Source organism: Perkinsus marinus (assembly GCF_000006405.1).
Source record: "Perkinsus marinus ATCC 50983 genomic scaffold scf_1104296937140, whole genome shotgun sequence".
In the NCBI taxonomy this organism is placed as follows: Eukaryota; Perkinsozoa; order Perkinsida; family Perkinsidae; genus Perkinsus; species Perkinsus marinus.
In genome coordinates this window covers 469718-482585 of record NW_003213889.1, presented here as the reverse complement: position 1 = coordinate 482585, position 12868 = coordinate 469718, and the positions used below count along the sequence as shown (strand labels likewise).

Below are 12868 nucleotides of genomic sequence, written 5' to 3'. Positions count from 1 at the left end.
TAAGACCAACCCCACAACCACTCATAATGCAAACCAATTCCATTATCTCCGGAATACTCTCATCTGCGGTGATGCGGGATAGCACCTCCAAAAGCCTTCCCCTAACCTTTGAAACTGAAGAAGCCGATTCCATGAAGGTAGCAGTATTCCCAAAGCCGTGACTCTCTAGAATGTTGCAGAATTCAACTGCTAACTCGTTGCCCGCTTCGACAATACCAAGGTTGACCCATCCAACGGCCATGGAGGATTGTAACTCTCTCGATGAGAATTCGAAGGTCGATAGAAACTCCTTAACCTGGGGTTGATTAGACCATTCTGTCGCTTTATCCTGAAGAGCATCAGCAATCTCGTTAACGACGGCCTCGAATCGGGTCGAAATATGGATAGTAGAATCCCACTGACATGTGGCGGGCAATCCCGATCCGTCTTGCATCGGAGTAGCAGATCGCTCTTTTGCTAAGACTGATGCGGCCAATGTTTCCCAACAGTTGCCGTCAGTTGGAAGAAGCCCGGGGACTTGGTCCACCGATAAAGACTTCGAGTTATCCAAGGGAGGATCAGCGCTCCTCGTGTCGACATAACTCTTCTCGGTAGTAGTGATAGCACTATGAGCATACCGAGCGGCTTTGTAGCGTCGCCTTCGACGTTTGCGAGCCTCCTGGGAGCGGCAACCTTTAGTCATGGACGGTCAAATAGCCGACCCCAACAACGAGAAAATAAACTGACAGGTTACCAATCGATCCTGAAACCCTGCCCCAAGAAGCTCGCTACCCAGCGCAACCAGAACAAATTCACAGAAACAGACTCGCGGGGGCTTCATCGAAAAAAAACCATTGAGGAGCAACCATTCGCAGTTGAACCTCATCATCTATCTCTGAGATAAGATGATCACACGTTGTCAACGACTTCAACGGAGTCAGCTATTAGCCATGAGCCAAGCTTAATAGGCTAGCATTCTAATTGTATGGCGACACCAAATACTCAAACATTGTGTCAACAGACAAGCTTCGTCGCACAAAGCTTGTGCCACGAACCGATCCACTCTCGGATGGATCAGCAGGAATCCTCCTATTGAGGATGCCGGCGGACAACGTAGGGCTCTCCAGAGACCAATCCGCCCCACTGAGTGTCGCTCAGTGACCCTAATCACATGATGTCATCACGAATACGAGACTGGTGTCAGGAGGAAGATGCCACAGGCACTCCAACCCACAAGGAGACCAACTCGATGGTGTGTCGTCCCTGACCGATGTTATACCGCATCATGAAATTACCCACGGGAACATTCCGGGGGAGACCACTCAACGATGGTCCCCCCTGTATCCCTTTATCTTTACAGATCGCTCTTGTAGGAGCCGCACCAAGGAGGTCTCCACAAGGATTCCCCCGGAGGGTCTACACCCAGGATTCCTCGGCCAGGAATCTCACTGTAGATAGCATCCCAACGGACACTAACCATATAAACTCTGGGCTGACACCTATCCACAGGGTCTCCGCTCTAAGGCGTGACCCCTAAGGTACCCACTCGGTAACCCCTATGGATCACCTATTACTAACGCCTGGACTCGCACCTATTCTCGGGGTCTCCGTTCAACGACGTGTCCCCTAAGGTTGCCAGGAAGAGTCTGCCTCTCGGGCTTGGCTTCACAAGCCATTTACACCGGGTGCCAAACACCCTTTGACGACGTAGAGGAGAATAATAGGGATTAAATGGAACTGCAAAAAGGAGAAAGAAACGAAACAGACTACACGCGGAGGAGAGACGGATAACTGAAAAAGAGAAAAAAAAGAAGAAAGGGACGAGACTGGTTCATAGGTAGAACCATCTCGGTCTCATAACATACAGTTCGAACGATAACATCAGAACACCAACATATTTCTCATTTCGTGCACTTGCTTGAACTTGCTTTCTTACGAAACCTTCACGGGCGCTTGCTGCTGCGCGCCCGCCATGATGGCCGATGGCCACAGATGAAGTCGGCAGGGCAGGACGAGTTGAGTTAACGAGTTTTGGGTGGGAAGCTGCGATCGGGCATGTGTCTGCGCATGCTTTTCTCTTAGTCGTTCATCGAATTTTCTTGGGGAGCTGTCGTTGAGCCTCTCGTAATCACTGGCGTCGGCGATTGTATGTTCAAGGGCGATTGGCCTGGCCTAGTGGCCAATTTGGCCACTAGGCTCGTAATGTCCGGCAACAGATTCACACAGGTACACACCATCTGCTCGACAGGGCGTCGTTGGAGCGAATCGGTAGACGTGCAACGTTTCTTTGTTGACACTCGAGATATTATCGAGAAAAATCCTTGTGCATTAGCGGCTAATGACTATCCACCAGCTAAAAGGCAGTCATCAGTTTGCCTTAGAGATTAGTACGAAGTTGTAGTATCAATTCCTACCGGCTTCGGTAGGAATTGATGCCGTTGACGACTCGTCCTGGTCGGTTGTAGTATGCTTCTTGGACTGGCGAGGAATAGCCCAGACGACCCAAGAAGCGAACAACTGAATGCTGAAAATTCTTCCTTGAGTTAATCACCTCCACGAGAGTCGCATCATTATACGCATCCGGCCGTAGGAACTCGAAGCCTGCGAGGATGTAATTTCATGAATTCCTTCTCTCTACCGATAGATGATGTACAGTAGATCACCTGTCGGTAGAACGATGTAAGACTAATTACGAGCGTTCTATAACTGTATGAAACGGCTACGATGATGGTTCATTGTTATTGACCAGTGGATATAATGACGTCTGATGTGCTACTCACATTGAAAGCAGTTGTCGAATTAAATCACTCCACTTGTTTTCATTTGATGATGTCGTTGACTACGGCAAAGATGAGCTCGATAATCTCCTTGATGTGGGAGGTGATCAAGTCGAGTCCAACCCTAACACCCTCCTCTTCAAGTTCTCTAATAGTCCAGTCCGACCCTGACACCTTCCCCTTCAAATTCTCTAATAGTTCAGTCCGACCCTGACACCTTCCCCTTCAAATTCTCTAATAGTTCAGTCCGACCCTGACACCCTCCCCTTCAAATTCTCTAATAGTTCAGTCCGACCCTGACACCCTCCCCTTCAAATTCTCTAATAGTTCAGTCCGACCCTGACACCCTCCCCTTCAAATTCTCTAATAGTTCAGTCCGACCCTGACACCCTCCCCTTCAAATTCTCTCATAGTCCCAATAGAGTTCCCACAGTACCCTTATGTTACCAACACTATTCAATGCAGACTCCTGATACGGTAATACGTCTCCAGTGAAAGTCATAATTTTATTACCCGTCATTTCACCATCAACAGACTCCTCAACTCCCCCTTTCTCTTCCTTCACCAAGTCAGACGACCTTTACTATCTACACGGCTACCTTTCCTGTAGTTCCAACTATACCAACTCAACACGGCTCATCCCATAAGCAACAAAACTCTAGCGTCTTAGACATTAACAGATACACTAAGCGCCTTTTTGAGCACCCATATGCATATCTCCAGTCCGAAGGCAGCCAGTTAAGTAGGATTATGCCTGGACTAACGTTCTCAACTCTCCACTCTTCACCTTGGCCACGGTGTCATCACCGCCTCCAATGAATTTACCATTCACAAACACACGAGGTACCTGTAAGGATAAGCGTCAACTACACAAGCTGAAGCGGAAGGAGAGCTTACACTGCGAGCACCAGTGAGCTGACCCAAGTAGTCTTGAATGTCAGAGCAGTCTTCACGTTCATCGAGCTCGATAACCTTAGGAGTAACGTCGATTGAAGCGAGGGCCTCCTTTGCCTTCTTGCAGTGAGGACAGTAGGACTTGCCAAACAGTACAACCTTGTTGGTCGCGATCTCGTTATCAACGAAGCTCTTCACAGACATATCTATTAAAACGGTCTTATATAATAACTGAATTCGAAGGAGTCTTCAAATCTGACATACCACAGAACATGCGAAAACTAAGTGAACCCACTAGCGTATGATATCCCCTGCGTGTTGATACTGAGCTAAAGCACAAGTTAGACAGTTCCTCGAGGAATTCCCTGCGCAAGAAAGGCGCGATTACACAATATTCTATCCTAAAGGGCGAACCTGCCTCGTCAATGACGAGTCGTCATACCAGTCTGTTGCTACAGAAAGCATACTCGAGTAAACGTCAATGGCTAATCACAGAGATCACATACATATTCAACGACGCACACTAAGATCGTGGCGTTGCATCAACAGAGACAAGCCTGTGCCGATACGGCTGAGCTCCTTCTCAGCGTACGAGGTCGTTGATCGAGACTATCCACAATAAATGTCGAGTTGACCGCATAAATAAAGTCGGGGCTGGTGAAGCTCTCTCGGATCTAACAGTACCGAATACAATATGGGTGACAGCTGCGAATCTCAACACGCAAGCAACAGCCCTCGGAGAAATGGTCAAGATAGCAAGATCGTTTTAAAGAGCTAGCCGTGGGCTTAGGTTGGGTAATCGACGAGTTTGTCGGCAGGGGTCAATCGCAAATTCCTTTTCTTTCAGAGTTGAAAGTTTATCGTACTTGCGTCCCCATCGGGATATTATTATTCCCCATCGTCTTCATCGGTGCTGTTTATGGCCCAGACTCGCTGTTGTAGTGTTGGTTTTAGTAGAGCTCCTACTACTGCTTCCACATCGTCTTCCTATCGGAGAGGTCGCTTCAACCTCGATCCCGTGGTGAGTCTTTCGCCGTTAGACGCGAGTGGTCTATCGGCTGCCATTCTTTATAAGGACGATGACGTCATTGTTGGCTGTAAGGAGCCGCCTACTATTCCCCAAGTACGCCGTATAGGCCGCTTTGAGTGTGCTGACGCTGAGCGTGAGGATGCCCCTGAGCTACTCCAACGTAGACGTGTCGGTCGATTCGAGGTCACGACTTGGTCGTCAGCGTGTGTGGTATCAAGATGCGAGGATTCATTCGTGAACGGTGGAGAAGTCGTGATAAAGCGACCTTCTTTTCCCTAGCTTTATATATCCTTTCATCTAATTCACTGGCCTGCTTCAGCTATATGCTCGCGGACATAGATGATTTAGTTCTCTATCGTTGATCGATTCGATACCGTTATCACCCGTCTTGCCTGTGGTATTGTCATTTACTCGTAACAGTTCTACCAGTTGACAATTCCGTGTGTATGTCTACCGTACCTTGCGGTAGTCTTCTCTTCTCCTTCGTCTTTCATATATACTAGAACTTGAAGGTCTGAACTTCGAGGTGTTCCAAGTATTGAAGTACCTGATGGTTGATCAGTGAGCTCTGCTTGCTTTAGTCAATACATTATTTCTAGATGAATACTATCGTACACTATTGGTTCGAGGGACGCATATATGTGATAGCTTGCTCTCGTAAAAATAGCCTTATCTATAGTAGTATGTATGCTTCCTCTTATTGCTAGCATTCCGATAAGGCAGCTAGCGCTATAGATTCGCAAATCAAGTGAAAATAAGAGGGGTAGATCCGGAGCTCAAACGAGTTTATGCACTGATTTCTGGTAATACTGCGATAACTCTTGAGTCTGTGAAAGTAATGTATGGGAACGAATTTTGTTCCCGCACATCTATGAATCACACCGTTTTTGTCCCTGAACTTGCCACACGGAGTATGTCGGGGGAGAGTTGCCTCGGTCAGCTGACTGAGTAAGGTTTGTGTCGCGACACTGCTCTGTTCTTCCAGTGGAACTTGGGCCGGTCCTGTTATTCTCACTGAGCCTCGATATGTCGCAGTGTAGTTCATACCTTCTTGAAATAGCATATCCTCCCTCAAGCGGAATTTGTCCTTCGACTCACAGCGAATTTAATTCCTTCATTACATCCAAGTTGAAGCTGTGCCTGTGTGTCTGTGGAAGTGATCATCGTAGTAGGGCATAGTTTTTGAGATGGCATAGCTGCCCCATGCAGAGGAATTGATCATCGTAGTAGGGCATAGTTTTTGAGATGGCATAGCTGCCCCATGCAGAGGAATTGATCATCGTAGTAGGGCATAGTTTTTGAGATGGCATAGTTACCCCATCCTGAGGAATTGATCATCGTAATAGGGCATAGTTTTTGAGATGGCATAGTTGCCCCATCCGGAGGAATTGATCATCGTAGTAGGGCATAGTTTTTGAGATGGCATAGCTGCCCCATGCAGAGGAATTGATCATCGTAGTAGGGCATAGTTTTTGAGATGGCATAGTTACCCCATCCTGAGGAATTGATCATCGTAATAGGGCATAGTTTTTGAGATGGCATAGTTGCCCCATCCGGAGGAATTGATCATCGTAGTAGGGCATAGTTTTTGAGATGGCATAGCTGCCCCATGCAGAGGAATTGATCATCGAAGTAGGGCATAGTTTTTGAGATGGCATAGCCGCCCCATGCAGAGGAATTGATCATCGAAGTAGGGCATAGTTTTTGAGATGGCATAGCCGCCCCATGCAGAGGAATTGATCATCGAAGTAGGGCATAGTTTTTGAGATGGCATAGCTGCCCCATGCAGAGGAATTGATCATCGTAATAGGGCATAGTTTTTGAGATGGCATAGTTGCCCCATGCAGAGGAATTGATCATCGTAGTAGGGCATAGTTTTTGAGATGGCATAGCTGCCCCATCCGGAGGAATTGATCATCGTAGTAGGGCATAGTTTTTGAGATGGCATAGCTGCCCCATCCGGAGGAATTGATCATCGTAGTAGGGCATAGTTTTTGAGATGGCATAGTTGCCCCATCCAGAGGAACTGATCATCGTAGTAGGGCATAGTTTTTGAGATGGCATAGCTGCCCCATCCAGAGGAACTGATCATCGTAGTAGGGCATAGTTTTTGAGATGGCATAGCTGCCCCATCCAGAGGAACTGATCACGGATCGATCCTGATCGTCACCGAATTGGTCCTATCCTGAACTCTACAGTCGAATCTTCGACGGAGTTGTGTGTGATCCAAGTTGGAGCACTCCCATGTTGGATTCATTTATTCCGCGCTCGTGCGGTTTTTAGTGGGAGCGCAAGATTCCAAGATTTCTTCTCGGAAATCGTACGCGGGCGTACAACGTATCGAGTTGGCCATTTGTGCTCTCAGCATATACTTTTTTATTATTTATCTCACCACTTATAGCCTGGTCGGTGCCTTGCATGGTCGTCGAGAGTTCTCCTACTGACAATGGGCGACGTCAGCCGCCCGAAGATGCTCATGTTCGGAGGGGTAGGTTCAGTCTGGGTCCTCTGCTCATGCTCACGGATAGTGAGGCCAATACTCTAAGAAGTGCTACCTTGCGAAAGGCCACTGACTCCGAGCTGCCATCCAGCGATGCTCGTCCAAAAGTCCGTCGGGTAGGGAGGTTCGAGTGCGAAGCCGCTGACTCCTCCGATATCATCAAGAGGAGGAGGGTTGGGCGGTTCGATGTCGTCACTGTACCTTCTGCATGTACGGTCTCGAGGACCGACGATCCATCACAGATGGCTCTGGCAGTTCTCCGTCATGAACCCAGCACCTGAGCCTCTACTATATACTGCTATCAAATGTAACAGTTTTTAACATATCTATTTACTGCCTGAGATGTGCTTACGATTGCGATCTCTAGCTAATTACTTCCGATGTCCCCTGTTACCTGCAGGTCGTGAGTACAGTTCTCTACAATATACTGTGCTCGCAAGGGAAGCTGGGAAGCTCATCACCTCTATTCTGTCGTCTGAGGCTTGTTTCTGTAGTCGGGTTGCTGTGTGCGACGAATTGTTTTTCTATCGAAGAATGTTCTGCCAAGGTCCATTTTCTTTACTTGGTTATGGTGTGCCTCTTTCGTCGCGCTGCTTTTGCATTCCTATTTGGATGTGATGGTCTCAGGTTTTCTTCAATTTTGGTGTATCTGTCTGTAGTACATCCAAGGACGGCGTCCTTATCACATTCCTTAGCGAGTACTGTACGACCGATTACTGCGTTAATATCAGTCCGATTTTGTTGTCTGAAGTATGTGTGGTGTTGAACTCAATCTATATGGGTGTACAGATGGTTTATTCCTTGTATGTTATCACTACATGTCAGAGCCAGCATGAGCCACTCTTGTGGATGAGCCAGTACGACTAACCTGTATGCTTGTTAGGATATAGGGGTCTGTGGTGAAATCATCGTCACTGATCTGCTCAGGACAGTTAGGGTCTATAATGTAACAGATAATTGAGGTAAAAGGACATTTCATTTACTCACGTGAGTACTTGGGGAAGAGTCGGCTAGTGAGATCATTGATTGCCGTAGGGATTTTGAAGTTGTAGGCTGTCTAGGTAGATGCTCTAGACAGGTGCATGAGTCCCATTGGCGATACTGTGGCACTACCAAGAGAAGGAGAGCTATGAGTGGTGACCGTTCCATTAAAATTCGCACATGATCGCTCCACGTGTTAATACTAACTGTCTCGTTACTCGCACTGTGTTTGGTTACCACAAGGAATCGTCATTGGTGTATGTTGTCTCACAGTTCACTTTGTACCGCACCTCTAGGTCCTCCCCTTAGTGCTCTCCTCAGTCGTAGAGCGCTGCCTATAGTAACCACCACTCGCACAACACTTCGTTACAGCAACTTGGATTGCTGTTCATTTAAAACTGGGTAGTGGTCCGAAGCATGAACTGTCATCATCGAGAGTATTTGTTCAGGCGACCTTCCACCTACTACAGCGCACTTTTCGCTAGTATTGGCTTCTGAGTGTCGAGCCAACGGGGCCTACAGCGATCTAAATTATACCCTTCTATTATTCGCTCAGTGCTGTTGACAGTCTCTGAGCCATATTGACCTTTGAATAGTCCAGGAGTCCTTCCTTTGCAGTAGCAGCAGCAGGAGGTAGGTTGGGCTCATCCCATGTAGTTTTTGTCCAACGTGCTATTCAGATCAAACAACCATCAAGATATGTCATTGGAGAAGAGAGGGAATCATCAGGCAGGTCCGTCCGAGGTCGAGACAAGTAAGGATTCTTCACACTTACTCCAATCGAAGCATCTTCATGTTGACAGCTCGTCGTGTCACCAGCTCGGTCAGCAGTGAGCCAAGTACCACTGGTAGCGGCAACAATGGTGTTACACCTGTCGAAGTGTCACCGCCAACTACTCGTCCGTGGGGCACCAAGAGTCAGAGAAGAGAATGTGCTAGGATGGCAGAGATCTACAAACGCTGTAGCAGAGGTATGCCTATTGCTTGTCTCGAGATTCATATCGGTAGATGAAGCTGGCACGAAGAGTGTTGTTGAGTGGGACAGACCCCCAGTTGGCACCTACAACTGTTTGATATCTCCACGTGGACCTACACTGATCGCTGCCGGGAAAAGCGGTCGTTTCAGGGTGAGCAGTATGATTGGTTTCGAACATATTTTGGAGCATCGTTACATGTCAGATGGTCATCTGCGAGGCCCCCACTGGGGACAATGCTCATTCCCTTGCATTATACCTCAAGAGACGCTTCGGCGTTACAGAGCTTGTACGATTCGTCTAGGCGGCGGGGAATGAGGTTCACCTGTAGGTCCGGGTTTCAAGTGATAACGATGCTCGCTATCCTCGAGAGGCTTTCGAGGACCTCAGTATTGGCGTTCATGACCTGGTGAGTCTTTTCCTATTGTATCGCCTTGACTCGTTCACATCAGCCCTTTGCTGATGGATCTGCTCCACCCGACGATGTAGTGGAGGCCTTTCTTGAGATTCTTGACTCATCTTTATATCGCAAGAGGAATAAGGAGGACAACTGCTCTCCGCCGTGTGTAGCCATACACTGCATTTCCGGGCTTGGGAGGTCCCCGGCTATGGTCGCATTGGGGCTCATCGAAAGGGAGAAGATGGAACCTTCCGAAGCCGTACGTGTATGCCTATATGAAACTAGTCGTTGTATCTCCACCTTAGATTTTCCTGGTCCGTAAGCTGCGTAACGCTAGATGCTTCACGAAGGAACAATCTGCCTACTTGCTCAACTACGTCCCGATGTGAGCAATCAACGCCCTCCAGTTACGGTAGAGGTGACGTGTGTTATCAGGCATAAGAAGAGGAATCAGCTTCTGGCTTGTCTGTGCTCCCTGTTCACTAGGAGACCAGTGAAGGGGTTGAGTGCCGAGGCAAGCCCTGGCATCAATCTGACCAGAGCGGATACCTCCGCATTGATCAGCCAATAGATCTGTCGATGCCACACGCACGGTCGTTAATGTTGTAGAAGTTGCTCAGAAGAAGTTGTTATGGAAATGACGACGAGTTAATGAGCGTTTAGCGTTGCGTAACAGTGGTAGCAGGTGGAGAAAGTCATAAAATAATTTTTTGCTGTCCCGTAATCTTGCAGTGTCAACTCGTCACAAATTGGCTCGCTCACGGGTTAGGGTAATATTGCGACTCAGCTAGCCCGTGGGTAAGCCGTTATCTACCCTTTCCTGACAGCAGACGAATCCGCTGACTAGCGCTATATCTCTTGCCTGCCCGCCATTTATTTGACTGTTAACTTGCTAAGACCTCGAGTCATATCAGTCTCATCTCCTTCCTATGACACGACGTTGTCACTATTTACTTGAGTGAACTGAGCCAAGGTGTTCTAAAGGATACTCACAGAGCTTTTGCTCAAGTTGATCGAAAGTGAGAGTGTTCATTCAAGTAGAAAGCTCAAACCTGTGGCTCGAACTGCTCCCAATGCACGCGTCCCAACACGACAAATAACAGCATCAACAACATCATAAAGTTGAGTTATTATCAAAATGATCAGCATGCGAGTCGTTATACATAAGTTTAGAAGTCAACGGGGAGCAGTGGTTGCGTTGAAGGGATTATTACGGAAAGCTGTAACATATCTGCGCCAATCTATGCTCCACAGCGAGAGCAGTACTGACCTTACTTATCAACATACTCAGTCACATCACATTTACCCTTACTGTATCTCCACTTCGAAGGGTTCAACGTCTTCATATGGTGGACACTACAGATGAACAACGCCTCTATCATGAAAGCTCTACAACTGGTCCTCACGTGGATCTGGGCAGATCTTTAGCGGCGTTGGCCGTCGGGGCGAACTCGACTGCTGGGGCACTGCCATCCTGCTGACAAGCCTTTCGTTTGAGTTGCTGGGCCCTGCACAATAGAGTGTTGCAACGTTGAGGGCCTATGGCTAGCTTGGTGACTATCATCACGCGTTCAGTTGGTTCTAGTCTAGAACGTTATTATACATATCGGAAAACACATCGTAGTTACTGACCACAGACTACGTCATCTACTGCATACCATATACACAGTACTACTCCGCCGATAGATTTCCAAACGGTGTTGTACGCCATAAATTCCTATGCCACCAAACGTTTGTAGCGTTAGTGTTACTACCTGATACCTATGAGCCAGCCAATCTCTTGCTGACTCGTCTCTGGTTCACTCAGCCGCTCAGCAGGGACTCTACCGCGGTGCCTTATGACCTGTATCTCATAGGAACCCTCATCCACCTTAGTTGTTTCCAACTGCCAAGGACACAGCATCAACTACACCATGTACACGATAATCTCACCCGTTCCTGCGGCGTTTGAACCTGGACCTTCTCAGCGACAGTAGTAACTACAGGGGGTAGAGGTCTGGTGTGGTTCATTTGGAAGATCAGATACGGTCGGCTGTGCCTAGAGGGAATGACTAGTCCGGAAGGGCGCAGGGGTGCGTCCCTTTGTGTTGTGTTTTACCGCAGTTCTGTTGCAATTACTTCATTCCATATTTTCTCTTGTCGCACACGAGCCTTCTGATTGTAGAACGACTGGCTCTCGTCAGGCATTGATAGGAAGACGCCAAGGAGTGGTATTGGCGACACGGTCCGGAAATGAATCGTCACTGCGCCACAAAACTCGTAGTTGGAAAGTGCGCACTTTTGCCGCCGCTCGAAACCACACCTTCGACTCTTCCCTTCTCAGTTATTGTAAGTGTATCTTCACATGCTAACAAATATTCGTACCACTCCATCTGCAAATGTGTCTCAATTCTGATCAGTGGTACTCTGGAATAGCACTACATGATATACTGGGCAAATTCAGAAGGTAGTAGTGGGAGACGTGGCCTCACTCTTGCCGCATACAGAGAGCTGTAGACTGCATTCACTATTCGATTCACCCATTACTTTTGATGATCATCATAATCTTGCACTACCGTGCCCCCCTGAATGAACTTGTCTATGACCATGACAGCGTAGTAGTGCAGAAGAGCCTTAGCGTTATATAGGCTGCCGAACAGCGTATGAACTCTATTGTAGGAATCATATCAGCAGTATACCCAAGGCTCGGAGCCGTCTCGAGAAGGATGAACGTAATAGGGAGGGGATTGCGTTATCACCAACCACTCCTGCTGCTGATTTAACTTGACCAAACTAACTTACTAACTAACTTTAACTTGACTTGATCTGCAGCTGCTTTAACGATTCAAGGAATTCTCGGGTTCTTTATTATAGTTGGTTCAATGCCTTCAGACCCCACACTCTTTCAAAGGCTACTGTGCTGTTCAACCTCTGCCGTAGAGGAGGAAAGGATAGACTCCCGTAATCATCATACCACAATCGCGTCATTTCCTCAATTCAAGCTAGGTACTCACACGCGTAATAGAGCTCATGTAGTAGCTGAAGCTGATGGGTAATACAACTGGGAGGTCAATGACGTTTGACAGCCGCGTTTCTCAGTGTGCATCGTCAAGCCACTGGTTCTCATAGTGATAGAGGTAAAATCCAGGATCACCCCACCAAAGGAAGTAGTGCACGGCCAGCTGAAGGGCAGCGACATCTGGAGCGAGAATGCAACTCATCCTACTACTCTCACTTCCACGGTGTGGGCACGACTGGGGTCTATGATCATACCGTCTCTTTAACATCTTCGGACTCGTCAGAGACTATAGCAGCCAAGACTATAGGGAATCGGATGATGTATGGCCGCGACCG

General features: G+C 47.8%; 3 protein-coding genes across 3 annotated transcripts; 1 reads left to right on the top strand and 2 right to left on the bottom strand.

The window, feature by feature from the left end:
* Nucleotides 1–3504: 3504 nt before the first annotated feature.
* Nucleotides 3505–3854, bottom strand: Pmar_PMAR023422 (glutaredoxin-1, putative; the record flags this gene model as incomplete). Its single annotated transcript, XM_002783254.1, has 2 exons — nt 3505–3603; nt 3654–3854. 2 exons carry the CDS (start codon nt 3852–3854, stop codon nt 3505–3507), a joined length of 300 nt encoding a protein of 99 aa, XP_002783300.1.
* Nucleotides 3855–8764: 4910 nt separating this feature from the next.
* On the top strand, nt 8765–10110 carry Pmar_PMAR023421 (protein tyrosine phosphatase type IVA protein, putative). Its single transcript, XM_002783253.1, has 9 exons — nt 8765–8794; nt 8842–8915; nt 8965–9123; nt 9170–9288; nt 9341–9424; nt 9467–9544; nt 9588–9794; nt 9841–9920; nt 9971–10110. The coding sequence occupies exons 2-9, from the start codon at nt 8861–8863 to the stop codon at nt 10104–10106; spliced, it is 918 nt and encodes a 305-aa protein (XP_002783299.1). The 5' UTR covers nt 8765–8794; nt 8842–8860; the 3' UTR covers nt 10107–10110.
* Nucleotides 10111–10806: 696 nt separating this feature from the next.
* On the bottom strand, nt 10807–11545 carry Pmar_PMAR023420 (hypothetical protein; the record flags this gene model as incomplete). The annotated part of the gene is made up of 4 exons (XM_002783252.1): nt 10807–10891; nt 10942–11043; nt 11290–11420; nt 11468–11545. The coding sequence occupies 4 exons, from the start codon at nt 11543–11545 to the stop codon at nt 10807–10809; spliced, it is 396 nt and encodes a 131-aa protein (XP_002783298.1).
* Between the last annotated feature and the right edge of the window lie 1323 nt (nt 11546–12868).